General features: G+C 39.1%; 1 protein-coding gene across 1 annotated transcript in view; it reads right to left on the reverse strand.

Annotated features, from left to right (window-relative positions):
* Positions 1-587: 587 nt before the first annotated feature.
* The window catches only part of lrit1a (leucine-rich repeat, immunoglobulin-like and transmembrane domains 1a), a 24,529-nt gene continuing 1,009 nt past the window's right edge, over positions 588-24,107 (reverse strand). Inside the window, exons 2-4 of the mRNA XM_062058056.1 lie at positions 16,368-16,828; positions 1,746-2,051; positions 588-1,679 (exon numbers count right to left, since the gene is read on the reverse strand). Of these exons, the coding sequence (XP_061914040.1) occupies positions 598-1,679; positions 1,746-2,051; positions 16,368-16,828 (1,849 nt within the window). The 3' untranslated portion in view covers positions 588-597. The remainder of the gene's footprint in view (positions 1,680-1,745; positions 2,052-16,367; positions 16,829-24,107) is intronic.

The raw sequence follows: 24,107 nt of genomic DNA on the forward strand, positions 1-24,107 counted from the left end.
TATTTACACGGCGTCATAGTTCAGTCCGTTCTGTACTTCTCTCCAGCTCCAGCTTGTCTGCGTTCACCAGAGTGTTGAGCCATGCCTGTGTGTATATATCTCCTCTGAGAACATATGACAGATATATACAGAGGCACAGACTTGACCATATATATGGAAGTATTTACAAATCACACACCTACATATAAACAATGTGAGTATTTTGTTCCCTTTAAAATCGGATCAGGCTGCGGAGGTTTCTTCGCTGGGCCGTGCAGATGGTCTGGAAATTGACATTCCCTAGACCGATATTTCCATGATGGTGCAGCGTGCAAAGGTCCTTTGATAGAAGTTGCCTCTGGGCGGAGGCGGAGTCGCAGGCGTGATCCAGCGCGGAGGAACGGGAGGCGGGGAATCCCATGGCACGTGTGGGCGGTGGCCGGCGGGGGCGCTCACGTCGGGATGCGGCCGAGGGTGGTGATAGGGGTGGTGCTGGGGATACGGATGCGGGTGAAAGTGAGGATGCGATCGGCCGCGATGGTTCGGACTGGGACACGGAGGAGGAGGGTGAGAGCGGGGGAGGTGACGCGGCGGAGGAGCCGGAGCTGGAGCATGACGTCAGCAGAAGTACTCATTAGGCTGTCCCTCTATTTTCGCCGTGGCCTCGGAATCCAGGCTGGAGCGGGCCGATAGCAGCCGGTTGGACTCTTCGGGGTTGAGTCTGTTCAAATATTCCCCTTCCAGACCTTTGGCTTTAGTCCCGGGCGACAGTGTCTCAAATGTCACGTAGGAATCTTGGATGTCCTTGGATTTTTTCCCCCAGTACTTCTGGATTCGTCTCTTCAAGGCCCCGCAACACACGATGACGGTGAGGGGTACCGCGATGATGCAAGCCACCGTGATGACGATCACGTTGATGAGCTTCTGCGTGCCGGTCGCACTCGCCGCCTCATCCGTGGAAAAAATGACACACTGCTCCTTCTTGGGGATGAGCCCCCTCACACACACGCAGGCGATGTACTTGGTCCTGGGCACTAGCCCTTCAATGGTCACTCGGTTCTGGCCCGCCCCCACATTGATCTTCCTCATGTCCCTCTCTCCGAACACGGCGTACAACACGCTGAAGGCCGTCGTGTTCTTGGCTTTGGGAGCTCGCCAGTTCAGAGAGATGGTATTGTCCGTGTCGCCCACCACCTTGACGGAGCGGACCACTCGGTCTGGGTCCTGCTGCAAGGACGAGGTGTTCGCCGCCAGGTTGCTGAGGTTGGTTTTCTCTAGATCCAGGAAGGTGTCTGTGGCTGGGTCCGGTGACGGTCGGTCCGGTGACGGTCGGTCCGGTGACGGTCGGTCGGAGAGGCTGTAACCGTCCAAACTGGGGTCAGGGAGTTTGGGTGGGACCCCAAGATCCAAGACAGGTGCCAATGTAGGGGCGGCGGTTGAAGCAAAGTATTTAGCCACCAGCTTCTCTTGATAGGCAGCTTTTCCGACAGCATTGGATTTTTTGGCTTTGGCTTTTTTATCATTGCTGGTTTGGTTGCTGTCAGTTTTTGGCGAATTCGATACGACTAAAGAAATGACCGCCTCGGCGTTCCCTGCGTAGTTCGAGGCCTTGCAGATGTATTTCCCGGAATCACGATAGGACACAGCCGGAACACTGAGGATGGACCAGGTGATGCCATCTTTCGACGTTTCCTGCTGGACTGTGACAGAAATGCAAGGTTTAGTTCCAGATCCTCCACGTACAAAAAAACGATCTGCAGACTCACCTGTTCCGTTGAGGACCCGCTTATCTGCCCTGCGCCATGTCAAGTCCGGAATGGGGACCCCGATCGTCCCGCAGCGGAGCAGCACATTATTCCCGACGCCGCTGCGGACCCGCGCCACGGCCGTGTGGATCTGTGGCAGCTCGCAGCGCCTCAGCTCCGCGTCGCTAAACAAAACGCCCGATACACTCTCGGGGGCGGAGCAGCGCAGCCTGGTGTCTATGAACGCCACCGAGACCGTGGGAGACTTCTGGAACTGGATCAGGTCGTAGAGGCGACAGTCGCAGACCCAGGGGTTGTCATGGAGACCTGAGGGTGAAGTTCACAGGTAATGAGGTGCATGGCAGAGCTTCGATGCAATGGCGCGGCTTGCAGATGGCCAATGTGGAAGATGTTAAGCTTGTAAGCGGATTAACGTTTAATTCATAAACTACATCGTGACCATGACTACGGCAATGATGATGATGATGAGGATGAGCAAGGTCAGGCTGCGCTGTCAGTTTTACCCTCACGTCCTTCATCAAAGACCAGCTTTTATAAAACTAACAGCTGTTCTCAGTATCAAGGATAATCTAAATGCACTTTTTTGTATTTACAATTCGATGATTGGATGCGACAGAAGGCTGAGCAACACCTCACATGCAAAAAATGTTAAGACCAACAAAATTTGCTCTAAAGCAAAGTTTTTAGAATGTGAAAACTGGTTAAGCGGCTTTAAAAAAATAAAGAAAAGCATCTTTTCCAACCCACTAAGCTAATATCAGTGACTTTTTAAATGCATTTTAACATGCGACAGAAGGCTGAGCAACACCTGACATGCAAAAATGTTAAGACCGACAAAATTCGCTCTAAAGCAGAGTTTTTAGCATGTGGAAACTGGTTCAGCAGCTTAAAAAAATTAAGAAAAGTACCTTTTTCAACCCACTAAGCTAATTTCAGTGACTTTTTAAAGGAATTTTAACATGCGACAGAAGGCTGAGCAACACCCGACATCCAAAAACGTCACGACCAAAAAAATGTGCTCTGAAGCAGTTTTGAGAATGTGGAAACTGGGTCAGCAGCTTAAAAAAATTAAGAAAAGCATCTTTTCCAACCCACTAAGCTAATTTCAGACAGAAGGCTGAGCAACACCCAACATCCAAAAACGTCACGACCAACAAAATTAGCTCTAAAGCAGAGTTTTTAGAATATGAAAACTGGTTCAGCGGCTTTAAAAAATAAAGAAAAATAACTTTTCCAACCCACTAAGCTAATATCAGTGACTTTTTAAAGGCATTTTAACGTGCGACTGAAGGCTGAGCAACACCCGACATCCAAAAACATCAAGACCAACAAAATTAGCTCTATAGCAAAGTTTTTAGAATTTGAAGACTGGTTCAGCAGCTTGAAAAAGTAAAGAAAAGCATATTTTCCAACCTACTAAACTAATTTTAGTGACTTTTTAAATGCATTTTAACATGCGACAGAAGGCTGAGCAACACCCGACATCCAAAAACGTCACAACCAACAAAATTATCTCTAAAGCAGGGTTTTTAGAATATGAAAACTGGTTCAGCGGCTTTAAAAAATAAAGAAAATCATATTTTCCAACCCACTAAGCTAATTTCAATGACTTTTTAAATGCATTTTAACATGCGACTGAAGGCTGAGCAACACCTGACATGCAAAAATGTTAAAATCGACAAAATTCGATCTAAAGCAGAGTTTTTAGCATGTGGAAACTGGTTCAGCAGCTTAAAAAAATAAAGAAAAGTATCTTTTTCAACCCACTAATCTAATTTCAGTGACTTTTTAAAAGCATTTTAACATGCGACAGAAGGCTGAGCAACACCCGACATCCAAAAACGTCACGACCAAAAAAATGTGCTCTGAAGCAGTTTTGAGAATTTGGAAACTGGGTCAGCAGCTTAAAAAAATTAAGAAAAGCATGTTTGTCAACCCACTAAGCTAATTTCAGTGACTTTTTAAAAGCATTTTAACATGCGACAGAAGGCTGAGCAACACCCGACATCCAAAAACATCAAGACCAACAAAATTAGCTCTAAAGCATAGTTTTTAGAATATGAAAACTGGTTCAGCGGCTTTAAAAAATAAAGAAAAATATATTTTTCAACCCACTAAGCTAATATCAGTGACTTTTTAAAGGAATTTTAACATGTGACTGAACGCTGAGCAACACCCGACATCCAAAAACGTCACTTACAACAAAATTAGCTCTAAAGCAAAGTTTTCTAAATATGAAAACTGGTTCAGCGGCTTTAAAAAATAAAGAAAAATATATTTTCCAACCCACTAAGCTAATATCAGTGACTTTTTAAAACCATTTTAACATGCGACAGAAGGCTGAGCAACACCTGACATGCAAAAATGTTAAGACCGACAAAATTGGCTCTAAAGCAGAGTTCTTAGAATGTGAAAACTGGTTCAGCGGCTTGAAAAAATAAAGAAAATCATATTTTCCAAACCACTAAGCTAATTTCAATGACTTTTTAAATGCATTTTAACATGCGACAGAAGGCTGAGCAACACCCGACATCCAAAAACGTCACGACCAACAAAATTAGCTCTAAAGCAGAGTTTTTAGAATATGAAAACTGGTTCAGCGGCTTTAAAAAATAAAGAAAAAAATATTTTTCAACCCACTAAGCTAATATCAGTGACTTTTTAAAGGAATTTTAACATGCGACTGAAGGCTGAGCAACACCCGACATCCAAAAACGTCACAACCAACAAAATTAGCTCTAAAGCAGAGTTTTTAGAATATGAAAACTGGTTCAGCGGCTTTCAAAAATAAAGAAAAATATATTTTTCAACCCACTAAGCTAATATCAGTGACTTTTTAAAAGAATTTTAACATGCGACTGAAGGCTGAGCAACACCCGACATGCAAAAACGTCACGACCAACAAAATTCGCTCTAGAGCAGTGTTTTTAGAATGTGAAAACTGGTTCAGCAGCTTGAAAAAATAAAGAAAATCATATTTTCCAACCCATTAAGCTAATTTCAATGACTTTTTAAATGCATTTTAACATGCGACAGAAGGCTGAGCAACACCTGACATGCAAAAACGTCAAGACCGACAAAATTGACTCTAAAGCAGAGTTCTTAGAATGTGAAAACTGGTTCAGCGGCTTGAAAAAATAAAGAAAAATAACTTTTCCAACCCACTAAGCTAATATCAGTGACTTTTTAAAGGAATTTTAACATACGACAGAAGGCTGAGCAACACCCGACATCCAAAAAGGTCAAGACCAACAAAATTCGCTCTGAAGTAGAGTTTTTAGAATATGAAAACTGGTTCAGCGGCTTTAAAAAATAAAGAAAAATATATTTTTCAACCCACTAAGCTAATATCAGTGACTTTTTAAAGGAATTTTAACATGCGACAGAAGGCTGAGCAACACCCGACATCCAAAAACGTCAAGACCAACAAAATTCGCTCTAGAGCAGTGTTTTTAGAATGTGAAAACTGGTTCAGCAGCTTGAAAAAATAAAGAAAATCATATTTTCCAACCCACTAAGCTAATTTCAATGACGTTTTAAATGCATTTTAACATGCAACAGAAGGCTGAGCAACACCCGACATCCAAAAACGTCACGACCAACAAAATTAGCTCTAAAGCAGAGTTTTTAGAATGTGAAAACTGGTTCAGCAGCTTGAAAAAATAAAGAAAATCATATTTTACAACCCACTAAGCTAATTTCAGTTACTTTTTAAAAGCATTTTAACATGCGACAGAAGGCTGAGCAACACCCGACATTCAAAAACGTCACGACCAACAAAATTAGCTCTAAAGCAGAGTTCTTAGAATGTGGAAACTGGTTCAGCAGCTTAACAAAAATAAAGAAAAGCATCTTTTTCAACCCACTAAGCTAATTTCAGTGACTTTTTAAAGGAATTTTAACATGCGACAGAAGGCTGAGCAACACCTGACATGAAAAAAATGTTAAAATCGACAAAATTCGATCTAAAGCAGAGTTTTTAGAATGTAGAATCTGGTTCAGCAGCTTATAAAAGATAAAGAAAAGCATCTTTTCCAACCCACTAAGCTAATTTCAGTGACTTTTTAAAGGCATTTTAACATGCGACAGAAGGCTGAGCAACACCCGACATCCAAAAACGTCAAGACCAACAAAATTGGCTCTAAAGCAGAGTTTTTAGAATGTGAAAACTGGTTCAGCAGCTTAAAAAAAATTAAGAAAAGCATCTTTTCCAACCCACTAAGCTAATATCAGTGACTTTTTAAAGGAATTTTAACATGCGACTGAACGCTGAGCAACACCCGACTTCCAAAAACGTCACGACCAACAAAATTAGCTCTAAAGCAGAGTTTTTAGAATGTGGAAACTGGTTCAGCAGCTTGAAAAAATAAAGAAAATCATATTTTCCAACCCACTAAGCTAATTTCAATGACGTTTTAAATGCATTTTAACATGCGACAGAAGGCTGAGCAACACCCGACATCCAAAAACGTCACGACCAACAAAATTAGCTCTAAAGCAGAGTTTTTAGAATATGAAAACTGGTTCAGCGGCTTTAAAAAATAATGAAAAATAACTTTTCCAACCCACTAAGCTAATATCAGTGACTTTTTAAAGGCATTTTAACATGCGACAGAAGGCTGAGCAACACCCGACATCCAAAAACGTCACGACCAACAAAATTAGCTCTAAAGCAAAGTTTTCAGAATATGAAAACTGGTTCAGCAGCTTTAAAAAATAAAGAAAAATATATTTTCCAACCCACTAAGCTAATATCAGTGACTTTTTAAAAGCATTTTAACATGCGACAGAAGGCTGAGCAACACCCGACATCCAAAAATGTTAAGACCGACAAAATTGGCTCTAAAGCAGAGTTCTTAGAATGTGAAAACTGGTTCAGCGGCTTGAAAAAATAAAGAAAATCATATTTTCCAACCCACTAAGCTAATTTCAATGACTTTTTAAATGCATTTTAACATGCGACAGAAGGCTGAGCAACACCCGACATCCAAAAACGTCACGACCAACAAAATTAGCTCTAAAGCAGAGTTTTTAGAATGTGAAAACTGGTTCAGCAGCTTGAAAAAATAAAGAAAATCATATTTTACAACCCACTAAGCTAATTTCAGTTACTTTTTAAAAGCATTTTAACATGCGACAGAAGGCTGAGCAACACCCGACATTCAAAAACGTCACGACCAACAAAATTAGCTCTAAAGCAGAGTTCTTAGAATGTGGAAACTGGTTCAGCAGCTTAACAAAAATAAAGAAAAGCATCTTTTCCAACCCACTAAGCTAATTTCAGTGACTTTTTAAAGGCATTTTAACATGCGACAGAAGGCTGAGCAACACCCGACATCCAAAAACGTCAAGACCAACAAAATTGGCTCTAAAGCAGAGTTTTTAGAATGTGAAAACTGGTTCAGCAGCTTAAAAAAAATTAAGAAAAGCATCTTTTCCAACCCACTAAGCTAATATCAGTGACTTTTTAAAGGAATTTTAACATGCGACTGAACGCTGAGCAACACCCGACTTCCAAAAACGTCACGACCAACAAAATTAGCTCTAAAGCAGAGTTTTTAGAATGTGGAAACTGGTTCAGCAGCTTGAAAAAATAAAGAAAATCATATTTTCCAACCCACTAAGCTAATTTCAATGACGTTTTAAATGCATTTTAACATGCGACAGAAGGCTGAGCAACACCCGACATCCAAAAACGTCACGACCAACAAAATTAGCTCTAAAGCAGAGTTTTTAGAATATGAAAACTGGTTCAGCGGCTTTAAAAAATAATGAAAAATAACTTTTCCAACCCACTAAGCTAATATCAGTGACTTTTTAAAGGCATTTTAACATGCGACAGAAGGCTGAGCAACACCCGACATCCAAAAACGTCACGACCAACAAAATTAGCTCTAAAGCAAAGTTTTCAGAATATGAAAACTGGTTCAGCAGCTTTAAAAAATAAAGAAAAATATATTTTCCAACCCACTAAGCTAATATCAGTGACTTTTTAAAAGCATTTTAACATGCGACAGAAGGCTGAGCAACACCCGACATCCAAAAATGTTAAGACCGACAAAATTGGCTCTAAAGCAGAGTTCTTAGAATGTGAAAACTGGTTCAGCGGCTTGAAAAAATAAAGAAAATCATATTTTCCAACCCACTAAGCTAATTTCAATGACTTTTTAAATGCATTTTAACATGCGACAGAAGGCTGAGCAACACCCGACATCCAAAAACGTCAAGACCAACAAAATTGGCTCTAAAGCAGAGTTTTTAGAATGTGAAAACTGGTTCAGCAGCTTAAAAAAAATTAAGAAAAGCATCTTTTCCAACCCACTAAGCTAATATCAGTGACTTTTTAAAGGAATTTTAACATGCGACTGAACGCTGAGCAACACCCGACATCCAAAAACGTCACGACCAACAAAATTAGCTCTAAAGCAGAGTTCTTAGAATGTGAAAACTGGTTCAGCAGCTTAAAAAAAATTAAGAAAAGCATCTTTTCCAAACCACTAAGCTAATTTCAGTGACTTTTTAAAGACGAAGTGAACGTCCTAGTTCCTACGCAGAAAACTCCACTGCTTCGAAAAATCAGTTTATCGAGAAGCCGAAGACGCTTTCACTGTATCATAGTCCCTAAAACCCTGTTTTAAAGTCAATTAAAGATAATAATTGGATACGTTACACTGATGAAAAAGTCTCTTAATTATGTTTAAATGTGTTGCCCTCATTTTGTTGTTTTTTTACTAGACTGATTTTACATATAAAACAGACAGGCATGTTTTAGCTCACTATGGGTTTTTTTACCTCAGAAAACCAAAATGAGGGCACACCTGCGCTGTAAATGAATATTTCAGTTATATTTATATTAGTTCTGTCAAACCATACATTTTTGGGAAAAAAAAAAAAGAACATTTACACTTTTGAATTTGGATTAATAACTCACTTGCATAATTAAAAAAAAACACTTTCATTGTCAGAATGTAAATTTAGGAACATTTTCGGAATGTTTGACTTGAATGCATGTCATGTATTTGCTCAAAACTTGGTACCAGTTTTATCTAAAGTCCTGTCAGGGAGTATTTTTGAAGTGAAATTTGCGACTGAACACCACAGTCTAGAGCACAGGTGTCAAACTCAAGGTCCGGGGGGACACTTCTGGCCCGCCACATCATCTTATGTGGCCCGCGAAAGCCTGGAACAAATGGGTTTTAATAAAATACTTTTTTTTTTTTTGTTAATTTTTTTTACTAAATGCATTCGTTCTTTCAAATTTGACAGAAAAAAATGTAGGCGTTGACCTGATCACTGACCGTTTAACAACCTGTGCCCCCCTTTTAAGTAACCATCCAAGGATGGGATAAAGGAGTAATTGCGGGCAAAATAAATGTGATCATTCTGCACATATGCATGTTTAATGCCATATTTTTTTGTGATTAATCTTATGAGTTAACTTGTTAGTTTTGACAGACAAATTTGTAAGAATATGAATTAATTCTGTCAGACGATTACATTTTTAATCAGGTTTTGCATTTTAATTAATCGTAATTAACCGCAGTAAATTACTTTGACGCATTATTTTGACATAAATGTAATTTCATTGTCTGAATGTCATATTAGAACTGGTTTAAATGTTTTACTTGTTTGTTTTACTTATTTGCTCAAAACTTGGAAACAGTTTTATCTAAAGTCCTTTCAGGGAGTATTTTGAAGGGAAATTTGCGACTGAATACAAGCTCTAGAGCACAGGTGTCAAACTCAAGGCCCGGGGGGCCAGTTCTGGCCCGCCACATCATCTTATGTGGCCCGCGAAAGCCTGAAAAAATGGGTTTCAATAAAATACTTGTTTTTATTGTTATTTTTTTTTACTAAATGCATTCGTTCTTTCAAATTTGACAGAAAAAAATGTAGGCGTTGACCTGATCACTGACCGTTTAACAACCTGTGCCCCCCTTTTAAAGTAACCATCCAAGGATGGGATAAAGGAGTAATTGCGGGCAAAATAAATGTGATCATTCTGCACGTATGCATGTTTTTTTGTGATTAATCTTATGACTTAACTTGTTAGTTTTGACAGACAAATTTGTAAGAATATGAATTAATTCTGTCAGACGATTACATTTTTAATCAGGTTTTGCATTTTAATTAATCGTAATTAACCGAAGTAAATTACTTTGACGCATTATTTTGACATAAATGTAATTTCATTGTCTGAATGTCATATTAGAACTGGTTTAAATGTTTTACTTGTTTGTTTTACTTATTTGCTCAAAACTTGGAAACAGTTTTATCTAAAGTCCTTTCAGGGAGTATTTTGAAGGGAAATTTGCGACTGAACACAAGGTCTAGAGCACAGGTGTCAAACTCAAGGCCCGGGGGGACAGTTCTGGCCCGCCACATCGTTTTATGTGGCCCGCGAAAGCCTGGAAAAAATGGGTTTCAATAAAATACTTGTTTTTATTGTTATTTTTTTTACTAAATGCATTCGTTCTTTCAAATTTGACAGAAAAAAATGTATGCGTTGACCTGATCATTGACCGTTTAACAACCTGTGCCCCCCTTTTAAGTAACCATCCAAGGATGGGATGAAGGAGTAATTGCGGGCAAAATAAATGTGATCATTCTGCACATATGCATGTTTTTTTGTGATTAATCTTATGAGTTAACTTGTTAGTTTTGACAGACAAATGTGTAAGAATATAAATTAATTCTGTCAGACGATTACATTTTTAATCAGGTTTTGCATTTTAATTAATCGTAATTAACTGCAGTAAATTACTTTTACGCATTATTTTGACATAAATGTAATTTCATTGTCTGAATGTCATATTAGAACTGGTTTAAATGTTTTACTTGTTTGTTTTACTTATTTGCTCAAAACTTGGAAACAGTTTTATCTAAAGTCCTTTCAGGGAGTATTTTGAAGGGAAATTTGCGACTGAACACAACGTTCTAGAGCACAGGTGTCAAACTCAAGGCCCGGGGGGCCAGTTCTGGCCCGCCACATCAATTTATGTGGCCAGCGAAAGCCTGAAAAAATGGGTTTCAATAAAATACTTATTTTTATTGTTATTTTTTTTTACTAAATGCATTCGTTCTTTCAAATTTGACAGAAAAAAATGTATGCGTTGACCTGATCACTGACCATTTAACAACCTGTGCCCCCCTTTTAAGTAACCATCCAAGGATGGGATAAAGGAGTAATTGCGGGCAAAATAAATGTGATCATTCTGCACATATGCATGTTTAATGCCATATTTTTTTGTGATTAATCTTATGAGTTAACTTGTTAGTTTTGACAGACAAGTAAGAATATGAATTAATTCTGTCAGACGATTACATTTTTAATCAGGTTTTGCATTTTAATTCATCGTAATTAACCGCAGTATATTACTTTTACGCATTATTTTGACATAAATGTAATTTCATTGTCTGAATGTCATATTAGAACTGGTTTAAATGTTTTACTTGTTTGTTTTACTTATTTGCTCAAAACTTGGAAACAGTTTTATCTAAAGTCCTGTCAGGAAGTATTTTGAAGGGAAATTTGCGACTGAACACCACAGTCTAGAGCACAGGTGTCAAACTCAAGGCCCGGGGGGACACTTCTGGCCCGCCACATCATCTTATGTGGCCCGCGAAAGCCTGGAAAAAATGTGTTTCAATAAAATACTTATTTTTATTGTTATTTTTTTTTACTAAATGCATTCGTTCTTTCAAATTTGACAGAAAAAAATGTATGCGTTGACCTGATCATTGACCGTTTAACAACCTGTGCCCCATTTTTTAAGTAACCATCCAAGGATGGGATAAAGGAGTAATTGCGGGCAAAATAAATGTGATCATTTTGCACATATGCATGTTTAATGCCATATTTTTTTGTGATTAATCTTATGGGTTAACTTGTTAGTTTTGACGGACAAATTTGTAAGAATATGAATTAATTCTGTCAGACGATTACATTTTTAATCAGGTTTTGCATTTTAATTAATCGTAATTAACCGCAGTAAATTACTTTGACGCATTATTTTGACATAAATGTAATTTCACTGTCTGAATGTCATATTAGAACTGGTTTAAATGTTTTACTTGTTTGTTTTACTTATTTGCTCAAAACTTGGAAACAGTTTTATCTAAAGTCCTGTCAGGGAGTATTTTGAAGGGAAATTTGCGACTGAACACAAGCTCTAGAGCACAGGTGTCAAACTCAAGGCCCGGGGGGACAGTTCTGGCCCGCCACATCATCTTATGTGGCCCGCGAAAGCCTGGAAAAAATGGGTTTCAATAAAAAAAAAAAAAAAATTTATTTATTTATTTATTTATTACTAAATTCATTCGGTCCGCTCCCTGTATGATCAATGCCAGAGTTTGGTCCGCATTGCCGGCAGTAAGTCGGACACGTTTCCAGTGAGGGTTGGACTCCGCCAAGGCTGCCCTTTGTCACCCATTCTGTTCATAACTTTTATGGACAGAATTTCTTGGCGCAGTCAAGGCGTTGAGGGGATCCGGTTTGGTGGCTGCAGGATTAGGTCTCTGCTTTTTGCAGATGATGTGGTCCTGATGGCTTCATCTGGCCAGGATCTTCAGCTCTCGCTGGATCGGTTCGCAGCTGAGTGTGAAGCGACTGGGATGAGAATCAGCACCTCCAAGTCCGAATCCATGGTTCTCGCCCGGAAAAGGGTGGAGTGCCATCTCCGGGTTGCGGAGGAGACCCTGCCCCAAGTGGAGGAGTTCAAGTATCTCGGAGTCTTGTTCACGAGTGAGGGAAGAGTGGATCGTGAGATCGACAGGCGGATCGGTGCGGCGTCTTCAGTAATGCGGACGCTGTATCGATCCGTTGTGGTGAAGAAGGAGCTGAGCCGGAAGGCAAAGCTCTCAATTTACCGGTCGATCTACGTTCCCATCCTCACCTATGGTCATGAGCTTTGGGTGATGACCGAAAGGACAAGATCACGGGTACAAGCGGCCGAAATGAGTTTTCTCCGCCGGGTGGCGGGGCTCTCCCTTAGAGATAGGGTGAGAAGCTCTGCCATCCGGGAGGAACTCAAAGTAAAGCCGCTGCTCCTCCACATGGAGAGGAGCCAGATGAGGTGGTTCGGGCATCTGGTCAGGATGCCACCCGAACGCCTCCCTAAGGAGGTGTTTAGGGCACGTCCGACTGGTAGGAGGCCACGGGGAAGACCCAGGACACGTTGGGAAGACTATGTCTCCCGGCTGGCCTGGGAACGCCTCGGGATCCCCCGGGAGGAGCTGGACGAAGTGGCTGGGGAGAGGGAAGTCTGGGCTTCCCTGCTTAAGCTGCTGCCCCCGCAACCCGACCTCGGATAAGCGGAAGAAGATGGATGGATGGATGGATGGATGGATGGACTAAATTCATTCGTTCTTTAAATTTTGACAGAAAAAAAAAAATGCAGATTTTTAACTTTAATATTATCTGATCATGCCAATTATATTATCATATATTGTACTGTAAACTGCTCACAACATACAAGGCCTTCACAAAAAAATGTAAAATGTGGCTTATCAACGCCTGCAGCTGCGAACACTAAAAGATGAGCCTGTTTTGATGCTATGATGAATGTTATGTTGTGATGTTGTATTTTATTTTTTATTATATTATTTTTCTCTCTTTTCCTTTGAAATTGTAATTTTACTGCCTTTTTTACTACATATGAAAACCAGCCTTCTGGCTAATTCTGGCTTTTTTAACCATCTGTAGTCATGTGTTTTTTATAAAATTGCATTGTCCCCTTTGAAATAAACTAATCTTAATGTTAATCTTATTGCTAAATTATTTTTCTGAGATAAAAACAAATAGTTCAATATCTGCTTGTCACCTTTATTTATGATTTTAAAGCAAGTTACACATTAAAAATAATCAAATAACCAAAATGCATATGCATTTCGATTAATCATGATTAATAACAGGTTATTACCCGCATGCATAATGTAAATTAATTTTTAAAAAGCGTCCCTCTGAAAGCAGCCATTACTGCGATGTGGCCCTCAATGAAAATGGGTTTTACAGTACGGTACATCCCTGGTCTAGAGTCTCGTCACTCATCTGTGCACTGACTGTATAACACACACCTTTCAGGTAACCATCCCCTGTTAAGCTCAAGGAACATGGACGCTCAAAATAAAATTTGTGATTAATCTGCGTTTGTACATGATTAATGCAAGAATTGTTTGTAACTAATCACATGAGTTAACTCGCTATTTTTAATGGCTTTAATAAAAACCTGTGCCACCTTGCAGGAAGTGGAGCATGTGCAGTCAAAATGAATTGCGTGATTAATCTGCGCAATTGTTGCGATATTTAGTAATATACAGTGCAGGCCAAAAGTTTGGACACACCTGCTCCTCATTCAATGTGTTTTCTTTATTTTCATTTGTATTTACATTGTAGATTGTCCCTGAAGGCATCACAACTATGAATGAACACATGTGGAGGTATGTGCTTGACAAAAAAAGGGTGAAATAACTGAAAATATGTTTCTAGTTTCTTCAAAATAGCCACCCTTGGCTCTGATTACTGCTTTGCACACTCTTGGCATTCTCTGGATGAGCTTCAAGCACACCTGTGAAGTAAAGTAAAAACCCTTTCAGGTGACTACCTCTTGAAGCTCATCCAGAGAATGCCAAGAGTGTGCAAACATGTTTTATATTCTAGTTTCTTCAAAATAGCCACCCTTGGCTCTGATTACTGCTTTGCACACTCTTGGCATTCTCTGGATGAGCTTCAAGCACACCTGTGAAGTGAAAACCCTTTCAGGTGACTACCTCTTGAAGCTCATCGAGAGAATGCCAAGAGTGTGCAAAACAGTAAACAAAGCAAAGGGTGGCTATTTTGAAGAAACTAGAATATAAAACATGTTTTCGGTTATTTCAGCCTTTTTTTGTTAAGTACATAACTCCACATGTGTTCATTCATAGTTTTGATGCCTTCAGTGACAATTTACAACAGGGGTGTCAAACATGCGGTCCGTGGGCCGGATCAAGCCCGCGAACACGGTTTACCTGGCCCGCGGGATGAGTTTGCTAAGTATAAAAATGAACTGAAATCCTTTAATGAAAGAAATTGCTGTTCTAAATGTGTCCACCGGATGTCGCTATAGCAATTCTTTGTATTATTGTAGATGATGTGTACAGAATAAACCACATGTTAGTACAACAGTTGAGGAAAATGAGTAAACTAGTACACAAATAACATCCTGTAATTGATTTTTGTTATACATTTTTTTTATCTTGATAGATTAAAAATTAACATTTTAAAACTCGGCCAGACTCAATTCCACCTGTTTGACTGATGAACATTATCACATCATTTATTCAGAACGCGTAAACAACGACAGATGAAGATAGAATACTATTAACCGCAATATGTAAGTGTAAAAAAAACAATATTATGATTTGTACATTTTCAAAACGTACGTGTTTTATTTTTAAACAAAGGAAACAATCCAAAGGTGTCTTTATTTTTAGGTTATCATGCCATGATTTTACCAGTTTGGCCCACTTGGGAGTAGATTTTTCTCCATGTGGCCCCTCAAACTAAAATGAGTTTGACACCCCCGATCTACAATAGTATGAAAATAAAGAAAACCCATTGAATGAGAAGGCGTGTCCAAACTTTTGGCCAGTGTTTTTCAACCTTTTTTGAGCCAAGGCACATTTTTTGCGTTGATAAAATGCGGAAGCACACCACTAGCAGAAATCGTTAAAAAACGAAACTCAGATGACAGTAAAAAGTCGTTGTCGCAATTGTTGGATATGACTTTAAACCATAACCAAGCATGCATCACTATGGCTCTTGTCTCAAAGTAGGTGTACTGTCACCACCTGTCACATCACGCCCTGACTTATTTCGAGTTTTTTGCTGTTTTCCTGTGTATAATGTTTTAATTCTTGTCTTTGCGCTCCTATTTTTGGTGGCTTTTTCTATTTTTTAGGTATTATCCTGTAGCAGTTTCATGTCTTCCTTTGAGCCATATTTCCTACTTTGTTTTAGCAATCAAGAATATTTCAGTAGTTTTTATCCTGCTTTGTGTGAACATTGTTGATTGTCATGTACCTTGTCTTTGCTCCACAGTAAGTCTTTGCTGTCGTCCAGCATTCTGTTTTTGTTGACTTTGTAGCCAGTTCAGTTTTAGTTTCGTTCTGCATAGCCTTCCCTAAGCTTCAATCCCTTTTCTTAGGGGCACTCACCTTTTGTTTATTTTTGGTTTAAGCGTTACTCCTTTTTACCTGCACACTGCCTTCCGCTGTTTCCGACATTTGCAAAGCAATTAGCTACCGGCTGCCACCTACTGATATGGAAGAGTATTCTCAACAACAACATATCATTTGCAGACTATAATTACTGGTTTGCAAAAAATATTTTTAACCCAAATAGGTGAAATTAGATCATCTCCCACAGCACACCAGTCTGTATCTCACAGTGGTAGAAAAACTCTGCTGTATATAATCATAAAAATATAATGATTGAGCAAGTTTGATCGGCACAAGTGTTTCTTTGCGTAATGTTTATGAAAAATACGCAAAATTCATGAAAGGTTGCTGCCCTGTCATCCAATACAAGATAGTTTGAAATTGGTTTGTTCAGATGTGCTTAGTTTTATGAATGGCCATAATTACCCAGGATCATCTTGGAGCTCTCCGGGCCCTGTGCCGGTTTCACCGCCAGCCAGTTGGAGAGCACCGTGGCGGGCAAGGTGAGCAGGCTGTTGCTGGACAGGTCCAGGTAGGTGAGGTTCCTGATGTGTGCGTTGGCCTCCGCCGGAAGCGAGGTGAGCTGGTTGTTGTGCAAATCCAGAAGTCTCAGACTGGGCATGTCCGTCAGCGACTCCCAGGGGAAGGCGACGAGCGCGTTGCCGTCCAGGCGCAGCTCCTCCAGGTTGAAGAGGCCCCGGAAGCTGTCGGCGCTGAGGACGGAGAGCGTGTTGAAGGACATCCACAGGAACTCCAGACTGGAGAGGTAGTTGAAGGCTTCGCTCGGTACCCTCTGGATGGCCGTCTTCTCGATGCGGAGCTTGGACGTGTCCACCGGGAACCCCACAGGCACGAGGGATATCTCTGGATCGTTGCAAATCACACTCCTGGAAAAGCATTTAAAATAAGCAAAATAAGGATCACATGCTTATTAATACAAGACATGCATCAAATTGCTCCGTAGTGGAAAGTTCATTCATTTGAATGCGTGATTGCTTTTGCATGTTCGTAGTAGCAAAAATATAAAAACCGATGCATCAAAACTAGAGATGTCCAATAATGCCTTTTTTTGCCGATATCCGATATTGTCCGATATCAACCGATACCGATATATACAGTTGTAACCTATTTTTATGGGCATGCCTCTTTATGATGTTAAAGGCCTACTGAAAGCCACTACTACCGACCACGCAGTCTGATAGTTTATATATAAATGATGAAATCTTAACATTATAACACATGCCAATACGGCCGGGTTAACTTATAAAGTGACATTTTAAATTTGCCGCTAAACTTCCGGTTCGAAACGCCTCTGAGGATGACGTGTGCGCGTGACGTAGCCCGGGGAACACGGGTATGCCTTCCACATTGAAGCCAATACGAAAAAGCTCTGTTTTCATTTCATAATTCCACAGTATTCTGGACATCTGTGTTCGTGAATCTGTTGCAATTATGTTCATTGCATTATGGAGAAAGAAGCCGAGCAAGCAAAGAAGAAAGTTGTCGGTGCGAAACGGACGTATTTTTCGAACGAAGTCAGCAACAACAGTACACAGCCGGCGCGTCTTTGTTTACATTCCCGAAAGATGCAGTCAAGATGGAAGAACTCGGATAACAGAGACTCTAACCAGGAGGACTTTTGACTTCAATACACAGACGCCTGTAGAGAACTGGGACAACACAGACTCTTACCAGGATTACTTTGATTTGGATGACAAAGACGCAGACGTGCTACCGTGAGTATGCAGCTTTGGCTTCTAAACATTTGATCGCTTGACCGAATGTGCGCAACTTTTTTTTTGCGTATGTACGTAACTTTTTTAAAATATATAAGCTTTATGAACCTTGGGTTAGGTGAACGGTCTTTTGGGCTGAGTGATTGTGTGTGTTGATCAGGTGTTTGAATTGTATTGGCGTGTTCTATGGAGCTAGGAGCTAGCATACGAGCTAGGAGTTAGCATAACAAAGACGTAGGTGTTTTTATGCAGGATTAATTTGTGTCATATTAAATATAAGCCTGGTTGTGTTGTGGCTAATAGAGTATATATATGTCTTGTGTTTATTTACTGTTGTAGTCATTCCCAGCTGAATATCAGGTCACCCCCGGCTCTCACAGCATCTTCCCTATCTGAATAGCTTCAACTCCCCACTAGTCCTTCACTTGCACTTTACTCATCCACAAATCTTTCATCCTCGCTCAAATTAATGGGGAAATTGTCGCTTTCTCGGTCCGAATCTCTCTCACTTCATGCGGCCATCATTGTAAACAATAGGGAACTTTGCGTATATGTTCAACTGACTACGTCACGCTACTTCCGGTAGGGGCAAGCCTTTTTTTATCAGATACCAAAAGTTGCGATCTTTATCGTCGTTGTTCTATACTAAATCCTTTCAGCAAAAATATGGCAATATCGCGAAATGATCAAGTATGACACATAGAATAGATCTGCTATCCCCGTTTAAATAAAAAAAATTCATTTAAGTAGGCCTTTAAGTTCCTGTTATAAGCTGTTTTACAGTATATGCTTTGAGCTCTTATTTTGAAGGCGCCTAGAGCGGAAGTGATGACATGTAGTGTGGAGCGGAGGTTTTGAAAGAAGGTAAATAAAGTGGTCCTCGTGTGAACTGGAGCCTCCGTGTTTTCTGACAAGACGACGCTCCGCCGTTGCTAGCTGCGGCTAACTATGAAGCTAACTGACTCTCAGAACTTTGCAGTAATTAAACGTCTTTCTTTTGCGGGACCTATATCCCACCGCTGCCACCAGTGTAACCGAGGGTTTATAAATATCGCCTATACTGTATAAAACTACAACATAACAAACACGGAGGCTCCAGTTCACACGAGGACCACTTTATTTACCTTCTTTCAAAACCTCCGCTCCACACCACATGTCATCACTTCCGCTCTAGGCGCCTTCAAAATAAGAGCTCAAAGCATATACTGTAAAACAGCTTATAACAGGAACTTAACATCATAAAGAGGCATGCCCATAAAAATAGGTTACACAGTCATGGAATTAACACATTATTATGCCTAATTGTGTTGTGATGCCCCGCTGGATGCATTAAACAATGTAACAAGGTTTTCCAAAATAAATCAACTCAAGTTATGGAAGTTATTATTGAAGTGCATTATTTTTTTTTTAACATACCTCAAAACAGCAGCTTGGAATTTGGGACATGCTCTTCCTGAGAGAGCATGAGGAGGTTGAGGTGGGCGGGGTTGAGGTGGGTGGGGGTAGGGAGTAGCCGGGGGTGTATATTGTAGCGTCCTGGAAGAGTTAGTGCTGCAAGGGATTCTGGGTATTTGTTCTGTTGTGTTTATGTTGTGTTACTGTGCGGATGTTCTCCATTCTTGTTTGGTGTGGATTCACAGTGTGGCGCATATTTGTAACAGTGTTAAAGTTGTTTATACGCTCACCCTCAGTGTGACCTGTATGGCTGTTGACCAAGTATGCCTTGCATTTACTTGTGTGTGTGAAAACCTGTAGATATTATGTGATTTAGCCGGCACGCAAAGGCAGTGCCTTTAAGGTTTATTGGCGCTCCGTACTTCTCCCTACGTCCGTGTACACAGCAGCGTTTTAAAAAGTCATAAATTTAACTTTTTGAAACCGATACCGATAATTTTGAACCGATACCGATAATTTCCGATATTACATTTTAAGGCATTTATCGGCCGGTAATATCGGCAGTCCGATATTATCAGACATCCCTAATCAAAACAATCATTTCAAATCAAGCATTGCATGAGATATGGTCAAATGATGCATGTAATGCTGTGGCCTGCAGCAAGGCCGATAAAACAAGATCTGACCAGTAGTGCGAATATTTGAGTTTGAGTTTGAGTTTATTTCGAACATGCATGCATACAACATGATGCATCACAATTTCCAGTTTCCCTATTCCAGTGTTTTTCAACCTTTTTTAAGCCAAGTCACATTTTTTTTACTGAAAAAATCCAGAGGCACATCACCAGCAGAAAACATTAAAAAATTAAATTAATCGATAGTAAAAAGTTGTTCTCGCAAGTGTTGGATATGAATTCAAATCATAATCAACCATGCATCACTATAGCTCTTGTCTCAAAGTATGTGTACTGTCACGACCTGTCACATCACACTGTGACTTAATTTGAGTTTTTGGGTGTTTTCTTGTGTGTAGTGTTTTAGTTCTTGTCTTGCGCTCCTATTTTGGTGGCTTTCCATGTCTTCCTTTAAGCGCTATTCCTCGCACCTGCTTTGTTTTAGCAATCAAGACTATTTAAGTTGTTGCGATTCTTCTTTGTAGATTGTCATGTCATGTACGGATGTACTTTGTGGACGCCTTCTCAGCTCCACACGCTGCAAGTCTTTGCTGTCGTCCAGCATTCTGTTTTTGTTTACTTTGCAGCCAGTTCAGTTTAGTTTAGTTTAGTTTTCCATAGCCTTCCCCATTGGCGTTGTTAGGCCTATTTTAGGGGGGCTCAAGCCCCCCTAAAATGTTCTTAAGCCCCCCTAAATAATTTGGTGTTAAAAAAAATAAATACAAAAAATAAAATAATCTTTTTTTTTTTTTTTTTTTTTTTTTTACAAATACATGCCGACATATTCATTATAAAGTTGCCCGAATATGAGTTTAAATACATAATCATATAACCTGTCATTATTCACTCAGTTTCTCCTCACTTCATAGCATAAGTTAGAGAGCCCCTTTAGTGTGTCGCTATCCAATCCATTCCACTTGTTCATACAGAAAATGCCCACATTACTCAAAATCCAGTCCGCATTTTCTCTGCGACTTTGCTTGCGGTCCTGCAGGTGTACGAAGCACATTAGCACACAGCACTGCAGAACAAGAACCTTGTGTCTGCAATTGTAAATCATTTAGTTTTTAAGTTTTGTGTTTCTTGTAGAATCTATATAAAGTAATATACATTAGCCTATTGTTAAAATAATGAAAATATATATATAATAAACATATTTGTTTTATTGTATTGTTACATTAATAGCTGTTGTATTATTATAGGATGGCTTGTTAAACATTTCATAGGATTTTCAGAGGGTGGAAAAACCAAGACATTTAATATAAAATGTAAAATGAATAAATACATAAAAAGAAAAAGAAAAAAAATGGTTAAAAGCCATCGTCCCGGGGAGCATTTAATTTCGTCCCGTGCATTTTTTTTTACCGACGACGGAACTACGTTAATCTCAAGCCCTGGAAGTTACATGTTATTGTTTGCATTATTTGTTTCAGCATTGCACTTTGAAGATGGTCCCTCGGCTCTTTGACAGCATTGGCTCTTTTTCAGATCAGCAGACAGACTCTAAGTCTTTCTTATTTATTAAATATATATGGAAGTCTGAATAGAAATGAGAAACTTTTATATACAGTATACTGTATGTTATATATGTTATATACAAGCCAAATCATCCCGATCCAGATATTACTTTAATTCAAGTAATTAAGTAATATTTCCAGGGCTTGAATTTACAACCATTTTAGTCACATATGTGCCCAAAATGTAATCTGTGCAACTTCAAAATATTTGGGAACAAACAATTATTGTATTGTGAGCGAAAGTGGTGGGCATTAGCCTCTATGTTGTGAATGAATAACATAGAGGCTAATGCCACCACTTTCATTGTGTTTCAGTGTATCTTGAAGGATCATGCAAGTAATTGTTTCTTGTTTGTTGTTGTACTGAACACAGATTGAAAATAAACCGACTGAAATAATAATAATAACAATGAATAATTTATAAGTCTTTGTTAGCCGTTTGTGAAGTTTTGTGCTCGTGCGCTACGTTCGCTCGCATCCTGTGCATCTCCTGGGGGCTAAGCCCCCCCCCCCTGTCCTTAAAAGCTAGTGACGCCCCTGGCCTTCCCTAAGCTTCAATGACTTTTCTTAGTGGCACTCCCCTTTTGTTTACTTTTGGTTTAAGCATTAGATACCTTTTTACCCGCTGTCGTATGCATATTGTGATCACGACAACAAACCATGTTCCCGACATCTACAAAAGCAATTAGCTACCCGATATGGAAGAGTATAACACGGTTACTCTGCTCTAGACAGCACCGACACTCAACAACGGCATAATATTTGCAAATTATAATTTCTGGTTTGCAAAAAATATTTTTAACCCAATTAAGTGAAATGACATAATCTCCCACGGCACACCAGACTGTATCTCACAGCACAGTGGTTGAAAAACACTGCTCTATTCAACATGTTCGAAAAGGAGTAGGAAAATGCAGAGCTTATTTATTTCCTACCCATTTTCCTTTACATAGCAGTTGCTAAAACTTTTGTTCACTTCCTGTTCTCAATTTATCCACAATATACTCCATAAGTAATAACGATATAAATAAATAAATAAATTATAATTGGTGAAGTAAGTTGTATTGCATATGGTGAGATGAGTAAGATTATCTAGAAAATGAATGGGTGCATGAAATAAATTCAGAATGTTTATCATGGTTCTTCTTCTTTGTGCTTTGTAAACATTTTAAGTTTGAAGAGTTTCTTGAAATGGATTATATTAGTACATTGTTTGATTTATTTGCTTAATCCATTCCATAATTGAACTGATATACTGAAGGTCTTAAGCATTTAAATGACATGTTTCTCTAATATTATATTTCTCCTCTTTTGTTGAGAAGAATTGTTGTACATTCTTGATAATTTTAGCTGTTTGCAAATTCACTATGTATTTTTTAATCAATAAATAAAGTGTTTGTATGTTCTCTATATCCAACATTATGTATTATTCTAACTGATCTTTTTTGTAACACCGTTAATGAGTGAAGTGTACTTTTCGTAGTTATTGCCCCATATTTACCCACATCTGCAAGGTTTCTCATTGTCATCCCATTGGGTTGAGTTTTTCCTTGCCCTGATGTGGGATCTGAGCCGAGGATGGCGTTGTGGCTTCTGCAGCACTTTGAGACACTCGTGATTTAGCGCTATATAAATAAACTTTGATTGATTGATTGACCCCATATCCCCCATTTTTACATATGTAGGCACGGATACCGATACCAAACACAAACACACACGCACACACAACACACACACATATGCAACTATATGGACCACCGATTGCATGGCTGAGTACAGATGTGACATGTGAGTAAACACTATCACAAGTATAGACTTATTAGTAGGGATGTCCGATAATGGCTTTTTGCCGATATCCGATATTCCAATATTGTCCAACTCTTAATTACCGATACCGATGTATACAGTCGTGGAATTAACACATTATTATGCCTAATTTGGACAACTAGGTATGGTGAAGATAAGGTCCTTTTTTAAAAAAAATAATAATAAAATAAGATAAATTAATTAAAAACATTTTCTTGAATAAAAAAGAAAGTAAAACAATATAAAAACAGTTACATAGAAACTAGTAATTAATGAAAATGAGTCAAATTAACTGTTAAAGGTTAGTACTATTAGTGGACCAGCAGCACGCACAATCATGTGGGCTTACGGACTGTATCCCTTGCAGACTGTAATGATATATATTGATATATAATGTAGGAACCAGAATATTAATAACAGAAAGAAACAATCCTTTTGTGTGAATGAGTGTAAATGGGGGAGGGAGTTTTTTTGGGTTGGTGCACTAATTGTAAGTGTATCTTGTGTTTTTTATGTTGACTTAATAAAAAATAAAAAAAAATAAAAAAAATGAAAAAAATAAAAAAAACGATACTGATAATAATAAAAAACGATACCAATAATTCCCGATACTACATTTTAAAGCATTTATCGGCTGATAATAACGGCAGGCCGATATTATCGGACATCTCTACTTATTAGACAAAGTTAGGAAAAGTGCACTATTCGAATATTAGTATTTTAAATGCAAGGATCCCATTAGCTCCCAAAATAAGTACACTTTTGACTATAGATCTGTGCTAAGTTGTGCACAAAATTGATACTTTGCAAATAATGTGGGTTATACATGCATTTGGACTTTCATGTTGGGGTGTTGTATATATTTGATGGGTGATGAGCCGAGGAGAGGCCGAGAGGAATCGTCGCACAAAAAGCTTTATTTGTTTCAGCGAGCCTCGAACTAGAGCTGCAGCTCTAGGAGAAGAAATGTGCCGAATCTCTTCATTCTGCTGTCCTGTCGGAACACTTGTGTTGAAATATAATTCCTTGTAGACCCCC

Source organism: Entelurus aequoreus, linkage group LG09, assembly GCF_033978785.1.
Source record: "Entelurus aequoreus isolate RoL-2023_Sb linkage group LG09, RoL_Eaeq_v1.1, whole genome shotgun sequence".
NCBI lineage: Eukaryota > Metazoa > Chordata > Actinopteri > Syngnathiformes > Syngnathidae > Entelurus > Entelurus aequoreus.